Source organism: Molothrus ater, chromosome 39 (genome assembly GCF_012460135.2).
Source record: "Molothrus ater isolate BHLD 08-10-18 breed brown headed cowbird chromosome 39, BPBGC_Mater_1.1, whole genome shotgun sequence".
NCBI lineage: Eukaryota > Metazoa > Chordata > Aves > Passeriformes > Icteridae > Molothrus > Molothrus ater.
In genome coordinates this window covers 167,791-190,331 of record NC_071666.1, presented here as the reverse complement: position 1 = coordinate 190,331, position 22,541 = coordinate 167,791, and the positions used below count along the sequence as shown (strand labels likewise).

Genomic DNA, 22,541 nt, shown 5'->3' with positions numbered 1-22,541 from the left:
TCTGCCACGGGTGCAATGCATCTGCACCTGAAAGAAAGACAGAACATATGTCAAACACCTGCAGAAAACCTCAAAAGCTGCAAACACCTCAGGTCAATATAGGAATAGCATCTGGAGTCCAAGTACAGCCCATATTACAAATTTCAACCCCCCAGGGCTTGTCCTATTGCACCAGGCTATGTGGCAGGGCAGAGCAGCTCCGGCACAAATGTGTGTGCAGACACCCGTGACACAGGACAGGACGTGACAGACAACGAGGACACAACACGGACAGAAATCTCCTGGCAAGGAAAATGGCTGCGAGGACTGAGAGAATGCAAAAGGAGATGACCGAGGGGAGACCGATGGTGAGCTGATGAGGCTCAGAGAAACCTGGAGGAACAAGATGCTAACCGAATGATTTATTCCAAGAACTGCAAAGATGGACGCCCAAGAATCCTATGGCCAGAAGCCTCTACCTGCCCTCACATTCCTTCAAGTCCTAGTCCGCCATAATGGATCCTGGCGGGGCAGAGCTGTCCATACAGCTCAGAACAAGACCTGAAAAGACATCTGACCGGATGCTTCTAAAGAGACAAGAGAGTCTGATGCTTGTCTGAGCTCCTGAGTCCAAAGCTCTATCGCATTGGTGCCATTCTCTAGGAATGCAGAGATCACAGATACTAACAATGATGCCAGGGTTTCTGACAGGCCCCTCCAAGGCCTAAGATAAAAGACATGACATATCCAAACACACATAATACACAAAAGACAAGTGACACGATACACACCGGGACTGCTCTGCCCTGCGCACCTCAGCACTGTGATCCAAAGTCAGGCTTTGCTTTTATGGGGCCTAAGGGGCCGCTTCATGGACACCCCCCCATCTCCAAAGGAGACTCAAAAATCCCTCCCGGTGGGTCCCTACCCTGCGCCCCGCTTTCATCCCCTCTGTGGGTCGTAGCCCTCTACTTATCTCTCAGACATCTGGGGATGCAGGTCCGTCTCAGGTGCAACAGAAGGCTGCCTCAACATCTGGGAAGTTCCTGCTGGCACTGTTGTTCAACAACTCCCTGTTGTTTCTTAGTCAGCTACATGAAAGAAATGCAAATATCAATGCATGATCTCTGCAGCACACTGGCCAAAACCCAACAATTCTGCCACTCACCGTTCTCCTAAGAATGCCCGGCTCCTGGGGCCGCACCCCGAGGCTGATGAAAACACAGGAACAGATGCTTAGAGTTGCACTGGAAAGTGAGACTGGAGCAATAACAACTGCTTCTGGACGCTACTCAATGCTCACCTTGCCCACCTCACCTTGACTGCTGATATCCAGCTTTACCTCCGGAAAAGAAAAAGAACAGAGCTGTAACAGAGTCACACTTTACACTCTCCCTGCAGAGACAAACGGTGACTGACCTGCTCGGGGGAACCTCCTCACTCGGGATGGGTGGATGGATTTTGCCCTGGATTTTATCCTTCTGCGTCTGAAAGAAAGCGAGGACAAAAGTCAAAGGGCTGCGGGATGACTTCACAGCTCCAAACATCTTCTGTCTATCTAGGAATATCATCTAGAGTCTGGCAACGCCCCACAAACCGCGAGTCCCTGGGACTTGTCCTCTTGCAGCAGGCTATGCGGCAGGGCAGAGCGGCTCCGGCACAAATATGTGCGGACACCCGTGACACAGAACGTGACAAACAGGGGGACGATAAACACAACACATCATGCTTGTGGTGAGGGTCTCAAGGGGAAAAGGCAAAAGGGACCCCAAAGACACACTAGGTAACACGGTACACTGGACAACACGACGTGGACCGGAACTGTTCTGCGCTGCCCGCCTGAAAGCTGCCATCAAAATCAGAGCCTCTCCCTTCAGCTGTCCTAAGAGGCCCCTTGGAGGAGATTGCTTTTCCCTCTGCTAATCTTTAAATCTGTCCCAGGAACTCCCAACCCGCTGCTCTCCCATTGTCCCATCTCCAGGCCGTGGCCCAGACTTATCTTTTGGATGATTGGTGACGTGGATCCACGTTGCGCCTGAAATGAGTCTGCCTCGGAGGGCCCCGTGATCGCCTGTTAGCCTCTCGGTCAGCTACAACAAAGAAAACCAAAACCAAAGTATGAGTACAGAGTTATGTGGGCCAAATCCCAGTGAGTCAGCTACTTGCCCTCTCCTGAGTGTGCCTGGCTCCTTCAGGCTCCAGCTTCATCCTGATTCCAAGGGTGTGACCTTTATTATCAGTGGCACCTGGGTTAGAGAAAAGCAAAGTTAAATGGCATTCCTGTGAGTGCAGTGGATGACCTTGTGTGCTGTAAGATGTGTGAATGCCTCTGCTCGGCTTCTAAAAGGCCTGGGGGGGGGGCTCAAATAAACACCCTTTCTCACCCTGCTGCCTTCAAACCCATGCCCCCAACAATAACTCCTAACCGGATACCTGCTCACCCTCCCTCTCCTAGTCACAATCCTCAACTCACCTGAAACCTCAATCTCAAACATCATCTTGGACACTGGGCAGATGCCTCTTGGGACACAATGGATCTGCTGAAAAAAGTGTTGTAGCTGACACAACCTGGAGCCTCTGGAAGCTGCACTCCTCCTAAAAAAAAAAAAAAAACAGAACAAAATCAGAAATTACAAATGCACTTTACCACCCCTAAACACAAAACCCAAAATTGTGAACTTAAATACTCGCTGTATTCCAGGCTGTTTTCTTCACAGTATCTTCAAAGCCTCTGTTGCTTTAGATGCCCAGAAACACCTGCTGAAAACAAGCTGAGATAAGCTGAAAGAGCCTCTTACCTGAAATGAGAGGAGAGCTCTTATCCCAGCACCTCCCAGAGGGGGAATGAAGGCCCTGAGCAAAGGCTGGGGTTAATATACCCCTGATGGTGCCCGCCTCTCGTTCCCATGGCACCCGGGAAAAGGGAGGGGGCGAATCCCACCGGGTATAAAAGCCCTCAGAGTGGCTGCAGGTGTTTGGCGTTTCTAATTTGATTTCAAGGGGAGTAGAGGGCTTGTTATAGAGGAAAACTCTCCAGAAAAATATCAGTGATTTTTTTTTTTTGCAACATCTATTTGGAGCAAAAGGGTACAAAACTGGTAAGAAATAAAAGTTTCGCTTTAGACAGCATAACTAGATAAATTGGGTAATTTGCTGTTAACTTTCCTAATCATTCCTTAGTGGCTACTAAGTAGTATTTCACGTGTGACTAAGCTGGGTGGAGAAAATTGTCTAAGTCTCCTTGGGACCTCTAATTAGGCCTAACTACTTTATAAGTAAAAATAAGAAAAATAAAAGCTTCCCAGGCAGTGTAAGGGTTAAGTGCGTGCCCGGCTTACCCTGCTCTGAGATACTTGCTCCTATAGCACAGAAAGAAGAGCCCTGAAATGTAGTTTTAAACCCTTAAAATGCTGAAAAAAGCAGAGCTTCCTTCCAGTGAACCCCTTAAACAGAGGAAATGGGGCAGCTACCTCTACTGAAACTAATACAATGGCAAATAAATAGCTTCTGCCCTTTAATTTATTCTCCTTAAGTACTGGGAAAAGAGGGATTTTCCTCTCCAGTGGAATCCAGAGGTTTTCCTCTCTCTTTAAATCTCTCCAGTGATGAAAAAAGAGGGATTTTTCCCTCAGTTCAAACTCTTAAGATGGAGGGTACAGCTGGGCTTCTCCCTCAATTTAGGCCTCAGGACAACAAAAAGGGGCTGGCTACCCTTAATTCAAACCCATAAGAAACATTGTCAAGGTTTTCCCCTTCTACTTAAACAGGAAAATAATCAAAAATGAGGACTCCCTGTCAATTAACACCCCGAACAGCATAGAAAAGGCAGGGATTCTTTCAACTGAGACCATTAAAATTGCAGGGGAAGCAGAGTCCCTCCCAGTTTGAACACAAAAAATAAAGGAAAAGGAAGCTTTTTCCCTTTTTTCTAAACCCTTTTTCTCCTAATAACCCCTCTCCTTTCTGGGAGTGCTGTGGAGGGTCTGGGGGCTCTGGGGAGGGACTGGCACAGTAAAAGGGGAAAGTTGAAAGCTCTCTCCTGGAACCCCACGTGCTGCCTGGCCTGCTCAGATGCTGCCCCTTGGCAAAAGGGCTCTTCCCTTGGCGTTTTCTCAAAGTGTTGCTCCGTGCCCGGGTGGCTCCGGCTGCTCCCTAGTCCGTGCTGGATGCTCCGACCGTAGTTCCTGGAGGGACCCTTGGGATGCCCCTGTTAGCCTCTCTGGACTAGCAGCTCCCTGTGCAGGTGTGCCCGGGTAACCCTCTGAAAGCAGCTGGTCACACGGGGGGCTGCTAGACCTTGGAGTGGGGCTTGAGATGAAGAAAGGTCCTGTGAGGAGTTCCTTCCCCTGCACAGCCCTTCGTCTGCCCCTTAAACCATGGGCTGCCAGACTTCCCTTTCTAAGGAAATTAACTTTTCCTCTTTGTGTGCCCGTGGCCGAAACCTCCTCCAAAACCGCAGAGAACGATTTCTCACGGACCGCGGCTGCCGACGCCGAGAACTCTAGCCGCCCTTGGAGTGCCACGTGCCGAAGTAGAATGCAGCGTGGAGATTGTTCACCCAAAGTGATGGTGTTTTGTTTCCTTGGCCTGTCGGGGCCAAGTGTGTGTGTGTGTCGGGACTGTTGGGTGACAGTCACGAGTTGTGTGCGGGATTGAGTACTTGGCAGATTCGGTTTAGATGTAATGTAATATAGTATAATAAAGCAATTAATTAGCCTTCTGATAAGGCAGAATGCAGACTGGAAATATTTGCACATATGATATTAAAGGACATGTGAACCACCTTTCTGTGAGGCGCGGAGGGATACGTGCAAGGCGCTGCAGTTTTCGCCTGCTGTGGTGCCGTGTATAAACACAGTGGTGGCAGAAGTGGCGTGACAGGGCACAGGGATGCCGGCTGTGGCCGGACAGCGGCACGCAGCGGCTCGGAACCGGGACCGGGCTGTACCAAAGCTGTGGTGAACGCAGTGGGGGTTGGCGGCGGGGCCGTGGAGATAGAACTGCGCATGCGTGCGGCTGATCCCGGAAGCAGCGCTGTGGTTCGATGAGTCGGCGCGGAGTGATATCACTGGTGCTGGGGTTGTAGCAACTGCGCATGCGTGGGTTCCGTCACTATGGCAGCACAGGCAGTCATCATGGCGGCGGGCGGGCCGGGGGGTGCGGGAGGCGGCGGAGCCGCGGGAACGGGGCTGCGGCGCCGGCACGGGGGGGCTGGGCGGGCTGGGGCGGTTCTGCAGGGATCAGCGAGATTGCGGGTACCGGAGCCGTGGGGTCCGATGGGGAGGTGGGGGCGCCCTGCAAGCTGGGACCAGCTCCGCGGCAGCCAAATCCCGGCGGGAGATACTATGAAAGTACTTCACGACACATTTTGCGACAGTCGCGCTTTACGGCAGTTTTTACTACATTGCTGCTTTACCGCACCTTTTACGGCAGTTGCGTTTTATGGCAGCCCCCTCCCCTCAGCCCTCGGTGTCACCCTGCAGCCCCCAGACCTTGTCCCTGCCTGTTTTATTTGGGTCCTGCCGCTCCCTCCTGCTGCACAGGTGGGCGCTGGGTGGGGCAGGGGGCGTGGCAGGGGCGGGGAAAAGGGGGCGTGGTGAAATGTGGGGTCTGGGCAGGTGGGCGGGGCTGTAGGAGGGACCCCGGTGCTGCCTCTTTTGGCACCCCAAGGGCAGCCGGAGCCCCCGGTGCTGGCCGCTGTTCTGGGAGAATTTAGTGCAGTTTTGGGACTCTTTAAGGCTTTTCTGATGTTCTGGGAGTTGTTTTTTCTGTTGTTGTGGCATTTGGGTGTTGTGGAGCACGCATGCAGGTGGCAGCAGCAAGGCTGGGCCAGGTGACATAGGTGACACACAGGTGACAGGTGATGCAGGTGACGCACAGGTCACCCAGGTGGCACAGGTGACACATCGTGATACAGGTGACACACACGTGATGCAGGTGACACAGGTGACACAGGTGACAGGTGATGCAGGTGACACACAGGTGACACCCAGGTGACGCAGGTGATACACAGGCAATACAGGTGATGCAGGTGACGCACAGCTGATGAAGGTAACACAGGTGACGAAGGTAACACAGGTGACACAAAGGTGATACAGGTGACACACAGGTGATGCAGGTAACAGCTGACGGGTGATACAGGTGACGCAGGTGACACACAGGTGACACAGGTGACAGGTGATGCAGATGACACACAGGTGGTGATGCAGGTAGGCGATGCACAGGTAACACAGGTGACGCACAGGTGACACAGGTGACACCCAGGTGACACAGGTACCCCAGAACCCTCCCTGCCTGGGAGAGCGCCCCTCTGCAGAATTCCTGCCCTTATCCCAGTAAAACCAACCCCGGGAATTCACCCAGGCCTGACTGGACAGGCCGGGCTGTGCTCCGCACCCCACCACCCCCAATCCCAGCACCCTGCAGCTGCTCCGGGCTGCGCTTCACAAACGCAGGACCCCAAACCCCCCTAAAATCCCTCAAAGCCCCCCAAAATCCTTCACACATCCCCGAGAGCCCCACAGGCAACCCCCAAAACCACCACAACACTGAAAACGCTCAGATTCCCCTGAGGATCCCCTCAAAATCCCCCAAACCCTTCCCCACCCCCCTAAACCCCCAAATCCCCCCCAGAAAAACTCTCTTGAGGCGGTGCCAAAGCTCAGTGGCCACTTTATAAAAAGGGGGGGCTCGGGGGCCCCCCCGTATCAACATATGTACAGGGGAGAGGGGCATGTACAGGTATTTACACCCCCCCGGGGGTATTTACAGAGCTGGGGGGGGAGGGGAGGCCCGGGGGAGGGCCTGGGGGAGGGGCAGACCCACCCCCCCTCAAATCCCCCCCTCCCCTCGGCAGGGTCCCAGCCCCCCCCCCCCCAGACACGCCCCGAGTTTCTACAAGAAACAGCCAAAAAAAAGGGGAGGAAAAGGAGCCTTTTTCTGGGGGGGAGGGGCGGTGACGTCACCGTGATGACGTCACTGTGGTGTCATGGTGACGTCATCACGGGGACTGTGCGGTGGGGGGGAGGGGCAGCGACGTCATGGCCGTTGGGGGAGGGGTCGATGGTGACGGTGACCCCAGGGCGTGGCCACGCCAGTGACGTCATCCATGGTGGCCCCCGAGGTCAGCAGTGGTGGCCAAGGGTCACCCAGAGCGGCCAAAGGTCACCCGCGGTGTCCCCTGTGGTCACCCGCGGCGTCCTTGGGCCAACAGGGGTGGCCATGGTGGCCTAAGGGCGGCTCCTGGCGTCCTTGGGTCGGTGGTGGCCCCTCAGGTCACCCCTGGTGGCCAAGCTGTGATCAAAGGCCAGTTTTGGCAGCCGCGCTGACCATGGTGGCCAGAGGCCAACCACAGTGATTGAAGGACAACGGTGGCAGCCAAAGAGCGGCCAAAAGTCACCCCTGGTGGCCAAACTGTGACGGAGGCCAACTGTGGCACCCAGCCACTGACCTGGCGGCCAAACCCCAATGGTGGCTGCCCCAAGCCGCCCCTGGTGCCCAAGCCTGGCCCGGGCCAGCAGCCAGCCCCAGCTGGGCCAGAGCTGGGCTAGATCTGGGCTAGGGCTGGGCTATGGCTGGGCCAGAGCTGGGCCAGAGCTGGGCCATGGCTGGGCCATAGCTGGGCCATGGATGGGCCAGAGCTGGGCCAGAGCTGGGCCATGGCTGGGCCATAGCTGGGCCATGGCTGGGCCAGAGCTGGGCCAGAGCTGGGCTATGGCTGGGCCAGAGCTGGGCCAGAGCTGGGCCAGAGCTGGGCCATGGCTGGGCCATAGCTGGGCCATGGCTGGGCCAGAGCTGGGCCAGAGCTGGGCTATGGCTGGGCCAGAGCTGGGCCATAGCTGGGCCAGAGCTGGGCTAGACCTGGGCTAGGGCTGGGCCATGGCTGGGCCAGAGCTGGGCCAGAGCTGGGCCATGGCTGGGCCAGAGCTGGGCCATAGCTGGGCCAGAGCTGGGCCAGAGCTGGGCCAAAGCTGGGCCATAGCTGGGCCAGAGCTGGGCCATATCTGGGCCATGGCTGGGCCAGAGCTGGGCCATGGCTGGGCCAGAGCTGGGCTAGAGCTGGGCCATGGCTGGGCCATGGCTGGGCCATGGCTGGGCCAGAGCTGGGCCACAGCTGGGCCATGGCTGGGCCAGAGCTGGGCCATATCTGGGCCATAGCTGGGCCATAGCTGGGCCAGAGCTGGGCCATGCCTGGGCCATGGCTGGGCCAGAGCTGGGCCATGGCTGGGCCATGGCTGGGCCATGGCTGGGCCATAGCTGGGCCATATCTGGGCTAGGGCTGGGCCATATCTGGGCCATGGCTGGGCCATAGCTGGGCTAGATCTGGGCCATGGCTGGGCCAGAGCTGGGCCATGGCTGGGCCATGGCTGGGCCATATCTGGGCCATGGCTGGGCCATGGCTGGGCCATATCTGGGCCATGGCTGGGCCATGGCTGGGCCATGGCTGGGCCAGAGCTGGGCCATGGCTGGGCCAGAGCTGGGCTAGAGCTGGGCCATGGCTGGGCCATAGCTGGGCCATATCTGGGCCATGGCTGGGCTAGTTGAGGGTGCCGCGGCAGCTCTCGGTGCGGCACAGGCACGGGATCTTGGTGTCCTCGATGGGGAACTTGTAGTCGTAGGTGATCTCCTCGTTGACGCCGATGGGCTGCTTGGAGTAGATGACAATCTTCTTCTGCGCCTCGATGGTGATCACCTTGGCGTAGCAGTTGGGCTGCGGGAGGCACAGCGGGGTCAGCCCCGACCCCGGAAACGCCCTGGGCCTAAAAAACCCCTCCAGGTACCCTCAATGGGCCTAAAAAACCCCTCCAGGTACCCTCAATGGTCCCGAAAAACCCCTCCAGGTACCCTCAATGGTCCTGAAAACCCCTCCAGGTACCCTCAATGGCCCTGAAAACCCCTCCAGGTACCCTCAATGGTCCTGAAAACCCCTCCAGGTACCCTCAATGGTCCTGAAAAACCCCTCCAGGTACCCTCAATGATCCTGAAAAACCCTCCAGGTACCCTCAGAAATGCCCCGGCCGGGCTCACCGTACAGCAGTGCTTGATGAATGATAACTAACATCATTAAACCCAGTTTAGCCCCGGTTTAGCCCCGGTTTAGCCCAGTTTAGCCCCAGTTTAGGCTCACCATGCAGCAGTGGTTGATGAATGATAACTAACGTCATTAAACCCGGTTTATCCCCGGTTTAGCCCTGGTTTAGCCCTGGTTTAGCCCTGCTTTAGCCCCCCTAGGCCGGGCTCACCGTGCAGCAGTGGTTGATGAATGATAACTAACGTCATTAAACCATCATTAAACCCGGTTTATCCCCGGTTTATCCCCGGTTTAGCCCTGGTTTAGCCTGGTTTAGCCCGGTTTAGCCCCGGTTTAGGCTCACCGTGCAGCAGTGGTTGATGAAGCGCGCCAGGTTCCCGCACTTGGTGGCGTCGATGATGGTGTCGTGGTCCACGCGGAACAGGTAACTGCTGCCGATGCCCTCCTGCGCGTAGCGCTTCTCGCGCATGTCCGCCACCACCTGGGGACACCACGGGGACACCGTGGGGACACCGGGGGGACACCGGGGGGCTCTGGGGACACCCTGAGGGGCTCTGGGGACACCATGTGGGCACTGGGGGGCTCTGGGGACACCCTGAGGGGCTCTGGGGACACTGAGGGGCTCTGGGGACACTGGGGGGCTCTGGGGACACTGGGGGGCTCTGGAGGGCTCTGGGGACACCCTGAGGGGCTCTGGGGACACTGGGGGGCTCTGGGGACACCATGGGGGCTCTGGGGACACTGAGGGGCTCTGGGGACACTGGGGGGCTCTGGGGGACACCGGGGGACACGGACCTGCCGGATGTTCTGCCCCACGTACTCGATGACCATCTCATCAGCCGCGATCGGCTCCATGGCGAACAGGCCCCACTCGTGGATGCGGCTGCGGCCAAAGCGGAGCCGCTTCTTCCGGAACTGCGGGGACACCGGGACACGGGGACAGGGGGACAGGGGACACGTCACCAGGGTGGGAACACCAGGACAGGGGGACAGGGGGACAGGGGGACACGTCACCAGGGTGGGGACACCGGGACACGGGGACAGGGGGACAGGGGGACAGGTCACCAGGGTGGGAACACCAGGACAGGGGGACAGGGGGACAGGGGGACACGTCACCAGGGTGGGGACACCGGGACACGGGGACAGGGGGACAGGGGGACACGTCACCAGGGTGGGGACACCGGGACACGGGGACAGGGGGACACGTCACCAGGGTGGGGACACCGGGACAGGGGGACACAAGGATGTGTCACCAGGATGGGGATGGAACATGGGGACACAGGGACAGGGAGACAGGGGAACACATCACCAGGATGGGGATGGGAGATGGGGACACAGGGACAGGGGGACACAGGAATGAGTCACCAGGGTGGGACATGGGGACACAGGGATGCGTCACCAAGGGTGGGACAGCACAGGGACACGGGAGAGGTGGCACCGGGGGTGGCACAGCAGTGGGAAGGCACACACGGAGAACAGGCACGGGTGGCACAGGAACAAAGGGACAGGAACAAGGGACGCTGGGGACACAGAGGGCACCGCGGTGACACCCCTGGGGTCACGGGGGGTGACACGAGGCCCCACCTTGAGCTGGTTGAGCTTGAGCAGGTCGCTGTCCGGCAGCGCGGCCGAGCCGATGGCGCTGAGCAGGCGGCGCTGCTCCGAGCGCCGCTCCGACAGCACGCGGTTGGGACCCTGAGGGGACAGGGACAGAGTGGAGGGGACAGCAGGGACACCGAGGGGACAGGGACGGCACGGTGGGGACAGGGACGGCACGGTGGGGACACCGAGGGGACAGGGACGGCACGGTGGGGACAGTGGGGACACCGAGGGGACACTGGGGAGCTCTGAGGACACCCAAGGACGCCCAGGGCACACCCAGGGCACACCCAGGGCACACCCAGGGCACACCCAGAGCACACCCAGGGCACACCCAGGTGACACCCAGGGCACACCCAGGGCACATCCAGGGTCACCCAGGGCACACCCAGGGTCACCCAGGTGACACCCAAGGCACACCCAGGGCACACCCAGGGCACACCCAGAGCACACCCAGGGCACACCCAGGGCACACCCAGGTCACACCCAGGGCACACCCAGGGCACATCCAGGGTCACCCAGGGCACACCCAGGGCACACCCAGGGCACACCCAGGGTCACCCAGGGCACACCCAGAGCACACCCAGGGCACACCCAGGGCACACCCAGGTCACACCCAGGGCACACCCAGGGCACATCCAGGGTCACCCAGGGCACACCCAGGGCACACCCAGGGCACACCCAGGTCACACCCAGGGCACACCCAGGGCACACCCAGGGTCACCCAGGTGACACCCAGGGCACACCCAGGGCACACCCAGGGCACACCCAGGGTCACCCAGGGCACACACAGGGCACACCCAGGGTCACCCAGGGTCACCCAGGGCACACCCAGAGCACACCCAGGGCACACCCAGGGCACACCCAGGTCACACCCAGGGCACACCCAGGGCACACCCAGGGTCACCCAGGTGACACCCAGGGCACACCCAGGGCACACCCAGGGTCACCCAGAGCACACCCAGGGCACACCCAGGGCACACCCAGAGCACACCCAGGGGACACCCAGGGGACACCCAGGGCACACCCAGGTCACACCCAGGGCACACCCAGGGCACACCCAGGGTCACCCAGGTGACACCCAGGGCACACCCAGGGCACACCCAGGGTCACCCAGAGCACACCCAGGGCACACCCAGGGCACACCCAGAGCACACCCAGGGCACACCCAGGGCACACCCAGGGTGACCAAGGGACATCCAGGGCACACCCAGGGCACACCCAGGGCACACCCAGGGCACACCCAGGGCACACCCAGGTCACACCCAGGGCACACCCAGGGCACACCCAGGGTCACCCAGGGCACACCCAGGGCACACCCAGGGCACACCCAGAGCACACCCAGGGCACACCCAGGGTCACCCAGAGCACACCCAGAGCACGCCCAGGGCACACCCAGAGCACACCCAGGGTCACCCAGAGCACACCCAGGTCACACCCAGGGCACACCCAGGGTCACCCAGGTGACACCCAGAGCACACCCAGGGCACACCCAGGGTCACCCAGGGCACACCCAGGGCCACCGAGGGTCCCCGCGGGCTCACCTGCGTGTCGGGCGCGTCGGGGTCGGGGCGGGGCGCGGGGCAGGGCCGCAGGTAGCGCGCCTTCTCGCGCCGGCTGATGGGGTACCAGCCCTCGCTGCGCGCGCTGCCCGTGCGGTGCTCGCGGCTCTCGGGCCAGCGGCGGCGCCGGCACCGGCGGGGGCTGCTCGAACGCGTCAGTGCGGACACGCGTCAAGGACAACGGGGACGAGCGGGAGAACAGGGGGAACCGGGATAACTGGGACAACCAGGACACCAAGGACAACGGGGACAAGCGGGAGAACCAGAGGAACCGAGAGAACCGCGATAACTGGGACAAGCAGGACACCAAGGACACCAAGGACAACCGGGACAAGCGGAATAACCGGGAGAACCAGGACAACCGGGACATCAGGACACCAAGGACAACTGGGACAAACAGGACACACCAGGACACACCAGGACACATGGGACACACCAGGACACACCAGGACACACAGGACACACCAGGACACATGGGACACACCAGGACACACCAGGACACACAGGACACACCAGGACACATGGGACACCAAGGACACACTGGGAGAACCGGGACAAGCGGGACACAGGGACAAACAGGACAAGGACACCAAGGACAAGCAGGATAACCAGGACACCCGGAAAGGACAGCGAGGGCAATGGACAGTGGGACAAGGGACACCAAGGATAAGGACACCAGGGACAACTGGGACACCGGCCACTGAGACAAGGACAACGGGACAAGGACACCGGGACAAGGACACAGGAAGGAGGACACCAGGGCACGCCAGGAGAGTGGGGGAGAGAACCGAGCACGCCCAGCACTCGCTCCCACCAACCCGAGTGGATCGTCCCCATTGCCTGTCCCTGTGTCCCCAGCGCCCACACCCGTGTCCCCCCATGTCCCCAGCGCCCCATCCCTGTGTCCCCAGCACCCATGCCCGTGTCCCCAGCTGTCCCCAGTGCCCACACCCGTGTTCCCCCGTGTCCCCAGTGCCCCGTCCCCGTGTCCCCCCGTGTCCCCAGCGCCTCTCCCGCACAGGATATCAGTGTGAGGCACCCAGTGCGTGTCGTTCAGCCAGTGCGCGGCCCCGTCCTGCTGCAGCAGCCGCTCGTAGGTGAGGCGCAGGAACCGCGCGTCCTCGGCGTCCAGCCCGGCGCTCCAGATGTCGTACAGGATCGTCATCTGCTCGAACTCGCTGCGCGGCGCGAACGCCACCGCGGGCGCGGGGGGCGCGGCGACGCCGCCCCGGGGGCGCAGCCAGCGCCGGGCGCCGCTGCTGCCGCTGCTGCTGCTGCTGCCGCTGCTGCTGCCGCTGTCGCTGTCGCCCTCCTCATCCTCGCTGTCGCTCGAGGACGAGGGCGGCGGCGCCCGGTGCCGTTTGCGCCGCGCCGGTGGCGCCGGTGGCGCCGCGGGGGCCCCGTCGGTGGCGCCGGGCGGGGGCAGCTCGGCCACCACCTCCTCGGGCGCCTCCAGCACCTCCTCGAGGCCCCACGGGCCGTGGCCGGGTGGAGCTGGGGCCGGCGGCGCCGCTGCCGCGGCTCTGGGGGGCGCGGCCCGCGCCAGGGGCACGGCGTAGTTGTGCTCCAGCAGCACCGGGGGCTCCCGGCCCGGGGGCCCCGGGGCGGCCCCGCCGGGCTCGGAGCCCGCGGAGGAGGCGTCGCTGTCGCCGTCGGCGTCGCCGCGGGTGAGGGCGATGGCGGCCAGCACGGCCAGGTCCCCCCCGGGCTGCTGGGGACCCCCGGCCCGCTGGGGCTGCGCCCCGCCCCGGGCCAGCTCCAGCAGCGAGGACGCCCCCAGGTGCTCGGCGGAGGCGCGGGGGGGGGCGCGCCGGGGCGGGGGGCGCCGGGGGGGGGGGCGCGACCCCGGCCCCCGCCCCGCCCCCCCCGCAGGGGGGGTCGTCGCCCCCCGCCCCCCCCCAGCTCTTGACCAGCGAGGCGTGGTCGGCGGGGAGGTTGGAGACCGGCCTGGGGGGGGGGCGGGGCCGCGGGGGGCGGGGCCGCGGGGGGCGGGGCCGGGGCGGCCGGGGCGGGGCGCGGGGGGTCCCGGCGGCGGGGGGGGGGCGGGGGAGGGGGGAGGGGCTTGGGGAGGGGCGGGGAGGGGCTGGCGGGGGGGGGGGCGGGGGGGGCTCCTCGGGCTTGCGGCGCTTCTTGGGGGGGGGCAGGAGGGGGATGGGCGAGGAGGGGCGTGGCGGGGGGGGCGGGGCTGCGGAGAGAGAGAGAGAAAAGGGGAGGAGGGGGTCAGTCGGGGGGGACCCCCGGGAAATGAGGGGAGACCCCCCCCAAAATGCAAAATGAGGGGAGACCCCCCCCAAATGAGGAGAGACCCCAAAATTCAGAGAAACCCCCCACAATGAGGAGAGACCCTGAAATTCAAGGAGACCCCAAAATCCCGGTGTACCCCCAAAATGTGGGGAGACCCCAAAATCCGGGAGACTCTAAAATCCGGGGAGACGCCCCAAAACGAGTGAAGAGACCCCAGAAATCTGGGGAGACTCCAAAAATCAGGGAGACCCCAAAATCTCGGGATATCCCCACGAAATCAGGGGAGACCGGAAACTCATAAAGACCCCAAAATCCGGGGAAACCCTCCCAAAATGAGTGGGGAGACTCCAAGATTCAGGGAGACCCCAAAATCCCGGGATATCCCCCCAAAATGTGTGTGTGTGTGGAGAGGCCCCAAAATCCAGGGAGACCCCAAAATAACGGAACGCTCCCCAAAATGAGTGCAGACCCCAAAACCCCAGGATTTGCCCCCAAAACGTGTGTGGGGGAGGGGGCACTCACCGGGTTTGGGCTCCGGGGGCCGCGGGGGCTCCGGGGTCTCTTCGGCCTCGTCCTCGGAGGAGGAGGAGGATGAGGAGGACGATGAGGATGACGAGGATGAGGACGATGACGATGATGAGGATGGCGGGGCCGAGGAGGAGCTGCTGGAGGCGCTGCCCCTGCCCCCCTCGTACAGCGAGAACTTGGAGGAGCCTTCGCTGCCGCCTTCGGCCTCCTCCTCCTCCTCCTCCTCCTCCTCTTCCTCCTCCTCCTCCTCCTCCTCTGTGGGGACAAGGGGGGACATGGGCTCGGTCACCCGCTCCGGTGTCACCCCCCCGGTGTCCCCACAGCCCCTCGGGCTCCCCAATGCCCTCCATGTCCCCCCCCCTTGTCCCCAATGTCCCCAATGTCCCCCCAATGCCCCCAGTGTCCCCCAATCCCCCCCCAGTGTCCCCAATGTCCCCCCAATGCCCCCCAATGTCCCCAATCCCCCCTATATCCCCAATCCCCCCAATGTCCCCCCAGTGTCCCCCAATGTCCCCAGTGTCCCCCCAATGCCCCCCCAATGCCCCCCCAATGTCCCCGTTGTCCCCAATGCCCCCAGTGTCCCCCATTGTCCCCAATGTCCCCCCCTGACCATGTCCCCTCCTGGGGGGGGTCCCCAATGTCCCCAGTGTCCCCCCAATATCCCCAATCCCCCCAACGTCCCCAATCCCCCCCCAGTGTCCCCAATATCCCCAATGTCCCAAATGTCCCCCAGTATCCCCAATCCCCCCAATCCCCCCAATCCCCCCAGTGTCCCCCAATGTCCCCAGTGTCCCCCAATGTCCCCCAATGTCCCCAATCCCCCCCCCAATGTCCCCAGTGTCCTCCCTGACCGTGTCCCCTCCTGGGGGGGGGTCCCCAATGCCCCCAATGTCCCCCAATATCCCCAATCCCCCCAATAGCTCCAGTGTCCCCCAGTGTCCCCCAGTGTCCCCCAATCCCCCAATGTCCCCCCAATGTCCCTCGTGTCCCCCCCTGACTGTGTCCCCTCCTGGGGGGGGTCCCCAATATCCCCAATGTCCCCAATATCCCCAATGTCCCCAATATCCCCAATGTCCCCAATGTCCCCAATCCTCCCAATATCCCCAATGTCCCCCTGTGTCCCCCCCTGACCGTGTCCCCTCCTGGGGGTGGGTCCCCAATAGCCCCAGTGTCCCCAGTGTCCCCAATGTCCCCAATATCCCCCCAGTGTCCCCAATCCCCCCAGTGTCCCCCAATGCCCCCCAATGTCCCCAGTGTCCCCAATCCCCCCAATATCCCCAATATCCCCAATATCCCTCCAGTGTCCCCAATGCTCCCCAGTGCCCCCCGTGTCCCCAATCCCCCCAGTGCCCCCCGTGTCCCCCCTGACCGTGTCCCCTCCTGGGGGGGGGTCCCCTCCTCTCGCCGTCCCTGCGGCCCTGGGGGGGGAGGGGTGCCTCCCCCTTCCTCCCCCTCCTCCTCCTCCTCCTCCTCTGCGCCGCGGCCGCTTCGGCCTCGCGCTCCTCCTCCTCCTCCTCCTCCTCCTCCTCCTGGGGGCAACGGGGGCGTCAGGGGGGTCCCGGGGGGGATTTGGGGGGGATTTGGGGGTCCCAGGGGGCATTTTGGGGGGATTGGGGGGGGGGTTTGGGGGAGTCTGGGGGGGTCCCGGGGGGGATTTGGGGGGGGTTTGGGGAGGATTTGGGGGGAAACTGTGGGGTTTGGGGGAGTCTGGGGGGGATTTGGGGGGTCCCAGGGGAGATTGGGGGAGTCCTGGGGGAGATTTGGGGGGAAATTGGGGGGGATTGGGGGCACACGGGGGTCCCAGGGGGGTCAGGAGGGGTCCTGGGGGGGATTTGGGGGGAAATTGGGGGAAATTGGCAGCACAAGCGGGGTCCCGGGGGTCCCAGGGGGTTTTTTGGGGGGTCCCAGGGGGTTTTTGGGGGGTCTCAGGGGTTTTTTGGGGAGTCCCAGGGGGTTTTTTGGGGGTTTTTGGGGGGTCCCAGGGGGTTTTTGGGGTCGGTTTTTGGGGTGGGGGTCCCACCTTGGCGGACGAGGACTCCTCGGAGGGTCGGGGTTTTGGGGGGGATCAGAAGGGGTCAGGGGGGTCCCAGGGGGTTGGGGTTTTTTTGGGGGGTCCCAGGGGTTTTTGGGGGGTCTCAGGGGGTTTTTGGGGGGTCCCTGGGGGTTTTTGGGGTCGGTTTTTGGGGTGGGGGTCCCACCTTGGCGGACGAGGACTCCTCGGAGGGTCGGGTTTTTGGGGGGCTCAGGGGGGTCCCAGAGGGTCGGGGTTTTTTGGGGGGGATCCTGGGGGTCCCTGGGGGTCCCAGGGGGTTTTTGGGGGGTCCCAGGGGGTTTTTGGGGTCGGTTTTTGGGGAGGGGGTCCCACCTTGGCGGACGAGGACTCCTCGGACGCCTCCTCGCCCTCGCTGTCCAGCCGGAAAAGCTTCCGGTGCTTCCCGGGGCCCTCGGGGCGCGGCAGCTCCTTCTCTGCGGGGCCGTTTGGGGACGTTTCAGGGTTTTTGGGGGTTTTTGGGGGTTTTTGGGGTTTTGGGGGGTTTGGGAGGGGTTAGGGATTTTCTGGAGTTTTTTTGGGGGGGGGTTAGGGGGGTTTTTTTTGGGCAGATTTGAGGAGTTTTGAGGATTTTTGGGGTTTTGATTTGGGGTTTATTGGGGTTTTTTTTGGGGGATTTTATTTGGGGTTTTTGGGGTTTTTTTGGGGGGTTTTGATTTGGGGTTTATTGGGATTTTTGGGGTTTTTTTGGGGGGATTTTATTTGGGGTTTATTGGGGTTTTTTTGGGGTTTTGATTTGGGGTTTATTGGGATTTTTGGGGTTTTTTGGGGGGATTTTATTTGGAGTTTATTGGGATTTTGGGGGGGTTTGATTTGGGGTTTATTGGAATTTTTGGGGTTTTTTTGGGGGGTTTCAATTTGGGGTTTTTTGGGATTTTGGGGGGGTTTGATTTAGGGTTTATTGGGATTTTTGGGGTTTTTTTGGGGGGTTTCGATTTGGGGTTTATTGGGATTTTTGGGTTTTTTTGGGGCGTTTGGGGTTTTCTTTTGCTTTCTGGGGGAAAGATTTTGGGTTTTTTGGGGATTTGAGGGGGGTTTTGGGGTTTGAGGGGGGTTTTGATTTGGGGGGTTTGATTTTTTGGGTTTGGATTCGGGGTTTTTTGGGGTTTTTTGAGGGGTTCGAGTTGGGGTTTTTGGGGTTTTTTGGGCGTTTGCGGGTTGGATTTTTTTGGGTTTGGTTTTTTGGGGATTTTTGGGGTTTTTGGGGAGGGGGCCTCACCATCCTCATCCTCCTCGGGGGGGGGTGGGGGGCCGGGGTCTCTTCTCCTCCCCCGCCTCGCCCAGCTCTGAGGGCTCTTTCCGCTTCACCTGGGGGAAAACGGGGTGAAAACGGGAAAAAAGGGACAAAAACGGGAAAAAAGGGACAAAAACGGGAAAAAAGAGAGAGGAAAATTACAAAAAAGAGAGAAAAATTACAAAAAAAAAGAGAGGAAAATAAAAAAAATAAAAGAGAGAAAACTCGGGAAATAACAGAAAAAAAAAAAAGGGAGAAAAAACTCCCAAAACCCCAAAAACCGTCCCCAAAAAGGGACACCCAGCACCCCAAAATCCCCCCAAGGACCCCCCCAAATCCCCCCAGTTTCAGCCCAAACGCCCCCAAATCCCTCCAGTTTCACCCCAAACCCCCCAGTTTCACCCCAAACGCCCCAAATTTGGCCATTTTAGCCCCAAACCTTGAAGGAGGGCAGCCTGAGTGCCCCATGGAGCCCCCAAATCCCCGCAATTTCACCCCAAATGCCCCAAATTCCCCCGATTTCACCCCAAATCCCCCCGATTTCGCCCCAAACCTTGAAGGAGGGCAGCCTGAGCGCCCCATGGAGCCCCCAAATCCCCCAGTTTCACCCCAAATGCCCCAAATTCCCCCGATTTCACCCCAAATCCCCCCAGTTTCCCCCCAAATCCCCCCAATTTCACCCCAAATGCCCCAAATCCCCCCAGTTTCACCCCAAACCCCCCAGTTTCACCCCAAATGCCCCAAACCCCCCAGTTTCACCCCAAACGCCCCAAATTCCCCCGGTTTCGCCCCAAACCTTGAAGGAGGGCAGCCTGAGCGCCCCGCGCAGCCCCGAGCCCCCTCCCCGGGCCCAGTCCACGAGGGAGAGGAGGGCGGGGGGCGGCTCCTTCGGCCTCACGCGCTCGGGGGGCTCCTCCCGGCCCCGCCCCGACTGGAACGGCTGCGGAGGGAAAATCGGGGGGGGCGAAATTGGGGCGTTTTGGGGAAATTTGGGGGGATTTGGGGTGGAAAGAATTGTGGGAAATTAGGGGGAAAATTCAGGGGGTCAGGGGGGGCAAAATTGGGGCGTTTTGGGGAAATTTGGGGGATTTGGAGGGAAATTAGGGGGAAAATTCGGGGGGTCAGGAGGGGTTTGGGGGTCAGGGGGGGCAAAATTGGGGCGTTTTGGGGAAATTTGGGGGGATTTGGGGTGGAAAGAATGGGGGGGGCGAAATTGGGGCGTTTTGGGGGAAATTTGGGGGGATTTGGGGTGGAAAGAATCGGGGGGGGCGAAATTGGGGCGTTTTGGGGAAATTTGGGGGGATTTGGGGTGGAAAGAATCGGGGGAAATTATGGGGATTTGGGGGAAAGGAGGTCGAAAATCAGGGAGTCGGGGGGCAACTGGGGGTCAGGGGGGAAATTGGGGAATTTTGGGGAAAATTAGGGGGGATTTGGGGTGGAAAGAATCGGGGGGGCGAAATTGGGGTGTTTTGGGGAAATTAGGGGCATTTGGGGTGGAAAGAATTGGGGGGGGGTCAAAATTCGGGCATTTTGGGGAAATTAGGGGCATTTGGGGTGGAAAGAATTGGGGGAAGTAAGGGGGATTTGGGGGGGGTCAGGGGGGGAAATTGGGGCATTTTGGGGAAAATTAGGGGGGATTTGGGGTGGAAAACATTGGGGGAAATTAGGGGGATTTGGGGGCTCAGAATTGGGGCATTTTGGGGAAATTAGGGGGGTTTGTGGCAGTTTCAGGACAGTTTCAGGTCACGTTTTGGGGCACATTTTGACGCCTTTCCCCGCGGTTCCAGCCCTACCTTGACCTGCTCCTCCTTGCGCATTTTGAGGTGGTTTTGGGGCAGTTTCAGGGCAGTTTTGGGGCGGTTTTGGGGCAGTTTTGGGGTGGTTTTGGGGCAGGTTTCAGGTCACATTTCAGGGTGTTTCAGGGCACATTTTGACGCCTTTCCCCGCGGTTCCGGCCCTACCTTGACCTGCTCCTCCTTGCGCATTTTGGGGCAGTTTCAGGGCAGGTTTCAGGGCAGTTTTGGGGCAGTTTTGGGGCGGTTTGGGGGCGGTTTTGGGGCAGTTTCAGGACAGGTTTTGGGGCGGTTTTGGGGCAGTTTTGGGGCAGTTTTGTGGCAGTTTTAGGGTAGGTTTCAGGACAATTTCAGGGTGTTTTGGGGCACATTTTGACGCCTTTCCCCGCGGTTCTGGGCCCTACCTTGACCTGCTCCTCCTTGCACATTTTGAGGTGGTTTGGGGGCGGTTTTGGTGCAGTTTCAGGGCAGGTTTTGGGGCGGTTTTGGGGGCGGTTTTGGGGCGGTTTTGGGGCGGTTTTGTGGCAGTTTTGTGGCAGTTTTAGGGTAGGTTTCAGGTCACATTTCAGGGTGTTTCAGGGAACATTTTGACGCCTTTCCCCGCGGTTCCGGCCCTACCTTGACCTGCTCCTCCTTGTGCATTTTGGGGCAGTTTCAGGGCAGGTTTTGGGGAGGTTTTGGGGCAGTTTCAGGGCAGTTTCGGGGCAGTTTTGTGGCAGTTTTGGGGCAGTTTTAGGGCAGTTTCAGGCCAGGTTTCGGGGCGGTTTTGGGGCAGTTTTGGGGCAGTTTTGTGGCAGTTTCAGGACAGTTTCAGGTCACGTTTCGGGGCACATTTTGACGCCTTTCCCCGCGGTTCCAGCCCTACCTTGACCTGCTCCTCCTTGCGCTCCCACCAGGCGTCGAAGGCGCGGAAGGCCACGTTCTCCACCATCTTCCGGTTGAGGTCCCTCTGCATCGTGGCCTTCATCTCCTGCACCAGCGCCGCCAGCACCCCCTCCACGGGGCCCCCCCCGCGCCCCGCGGCGCCGCCGGTCCCGGGGGGCTCCGGGGGCGGCGGGGGCGGCGGCGGGGGCGGGGCGGGCTCCGTGCCCGGGGGTCGCTCCTCGGCGAACGGGGGGGACGAGAAGGGCGGGAAGTGGGGGGGGGGCGGCGGCGGCGGGGGGTGGGCGAAAGGGGGCGGGGCGAAGGGCGGGACCCCCACCCCCACCCCGAACGGGGGGGGCTTGGAGCCCCCCGCCCCGGCCCCGCCCCCCGAGGGGCGGAGCCGGCTCAGCAGCTGCGTCTGCAGCTGGAAAGGGGGCGGGGGGTGCACGCCGGCCCCGCCCCCGGCCCCGCCCCCCCAGCGGGAGCCCCCCGCCCCGCCCCCCCCCAGGCGGCCCAGGAGGTCGAACAGGGCCGGGGGGGAGGCCCCGAAATCGGGGGGGGGCGGGGCGTGGGGGAGGGGCCGCGGGGGGAGGGGCACGGCCATGAGGGGGGGGCGGCGGGGGGGGGAAGGAGGGGGGAGGGGGCGGCTCCGGGAAGGGGGAGGGGGGCAGCGGGGGGGGGGAGGGGCGTCGGCGGCGTCGTCGGAGGAGATTTCCATGTCCTCCCCCGAGGAGAGCTGGAAACGGGGGAAAACGGCCCAAAAACGGGGCTCAGGGAGGCCGCGAGGCGCCGAGAACCCCCGAAACAGCTGGACCGCACCCAAAAACTGCTGGATCCCACCCAAAAACAGCTGGATCCCACCCAGAAACAGCTGGATCCCACCCAAAAATGGGGCTGGGGGGGCTGAGAGACCCTGAGGCACAAACAACCCCTGAAGCACCTGAATTGCACCCAAAACTGTCCCAAACAAGCCCTAAAACATCCCAAACACACCCAAAAATGTCCCAAACATCCCAAATCCACCCAAAAATGTCCCAAACAACCCCTAAAACAGCTGAATTGCACCCAAAAATGTCCCAAACAAGCCCTAAAACATCCCAAATCAACCCAAAAATGTCCCAAACATCCCAAACCCACCCAAAAATGTCCCAAACATCCCAAAATCCACCCAAAAATGTCCCAAACAACCCCGAAAATATCTGAATTCCGCCCAAAAATGTCACAAATTCTCCCAAAAACCTCACAAATCCCCCGAAACTTTGCAAACCACACAAATCCCCCTCGAGTGCCCCCAAAATCCCCCCCAGACCCCAACCCCAATGCCCAAACCCCCCCAAAAGTCCCCAAATCCCCCATCCCCCCTCAAATCCTTTCCTCAAAGTCCCAAATTTCCTCCCAAGCCTCCCAAATCCCCCCCAAACCTCCCGTATCCCCCCAGAAATGTCTCAAATTCCCCCCAAAACCCCAAACCTCTCCCAAATCCGCCCCAGACCCCAACCCTGGTACCCAAATCCTCCCCAAAGCCCCAAATCACCCCCAGAATGACCCAAATCCACCCAAAATGCCCCAAACCCCCTCAAATCTCCCCAGACCCCAACCCTGGTACCCAAATCCCCCCAACCTCCCCCCAAATCACCCCCAAAATGACCCAAACCCC

General features: G+C 60.9%; 1 protein-coding gene across 1 annotated transcript; it reads right to left on the bottom strand.

Annotated features, from left to right (window-relative positions):
• Nucleotides 1–6,634: 6,634 nt before the first annotated feature.
• LOC118700857 (histone-lysine N-methyltransferase SETD1A-like) lies at nucleotides 6,635–22,023 on the bottom strand. The gene is given in 15 exon segments (XM_054518169.1): nucleotides 6,635–8,689; nucleotides 9,354–9,491; nucleotides 9,806–9,925; nucleotides 10,595–10,705; nucleotides 12,154–12,329; nucleotides 13,198–14,194; nucleotides 14,196–14,356; nucleotides 14,938–15,178; nucleotides 15,795–15,805; nucleotides 16,313–16,472; nucleotides 17,309–17,407; nucleotides 18,220–18,234; nucleotides 18,236–18,301; nucleotides 19,024–19,167; nucleotides 20,886–22,023. Coding segments are annotated over 15 exon segments (3,330 nt in total). The 5' UTR covers nucleotides 21,603–22,023; the 3' UTR covers nucleotides 6,635–8,515.
• Between the last annotated feature and the right edge of the window lie 518 nt (nucleotides 22,024–22,541).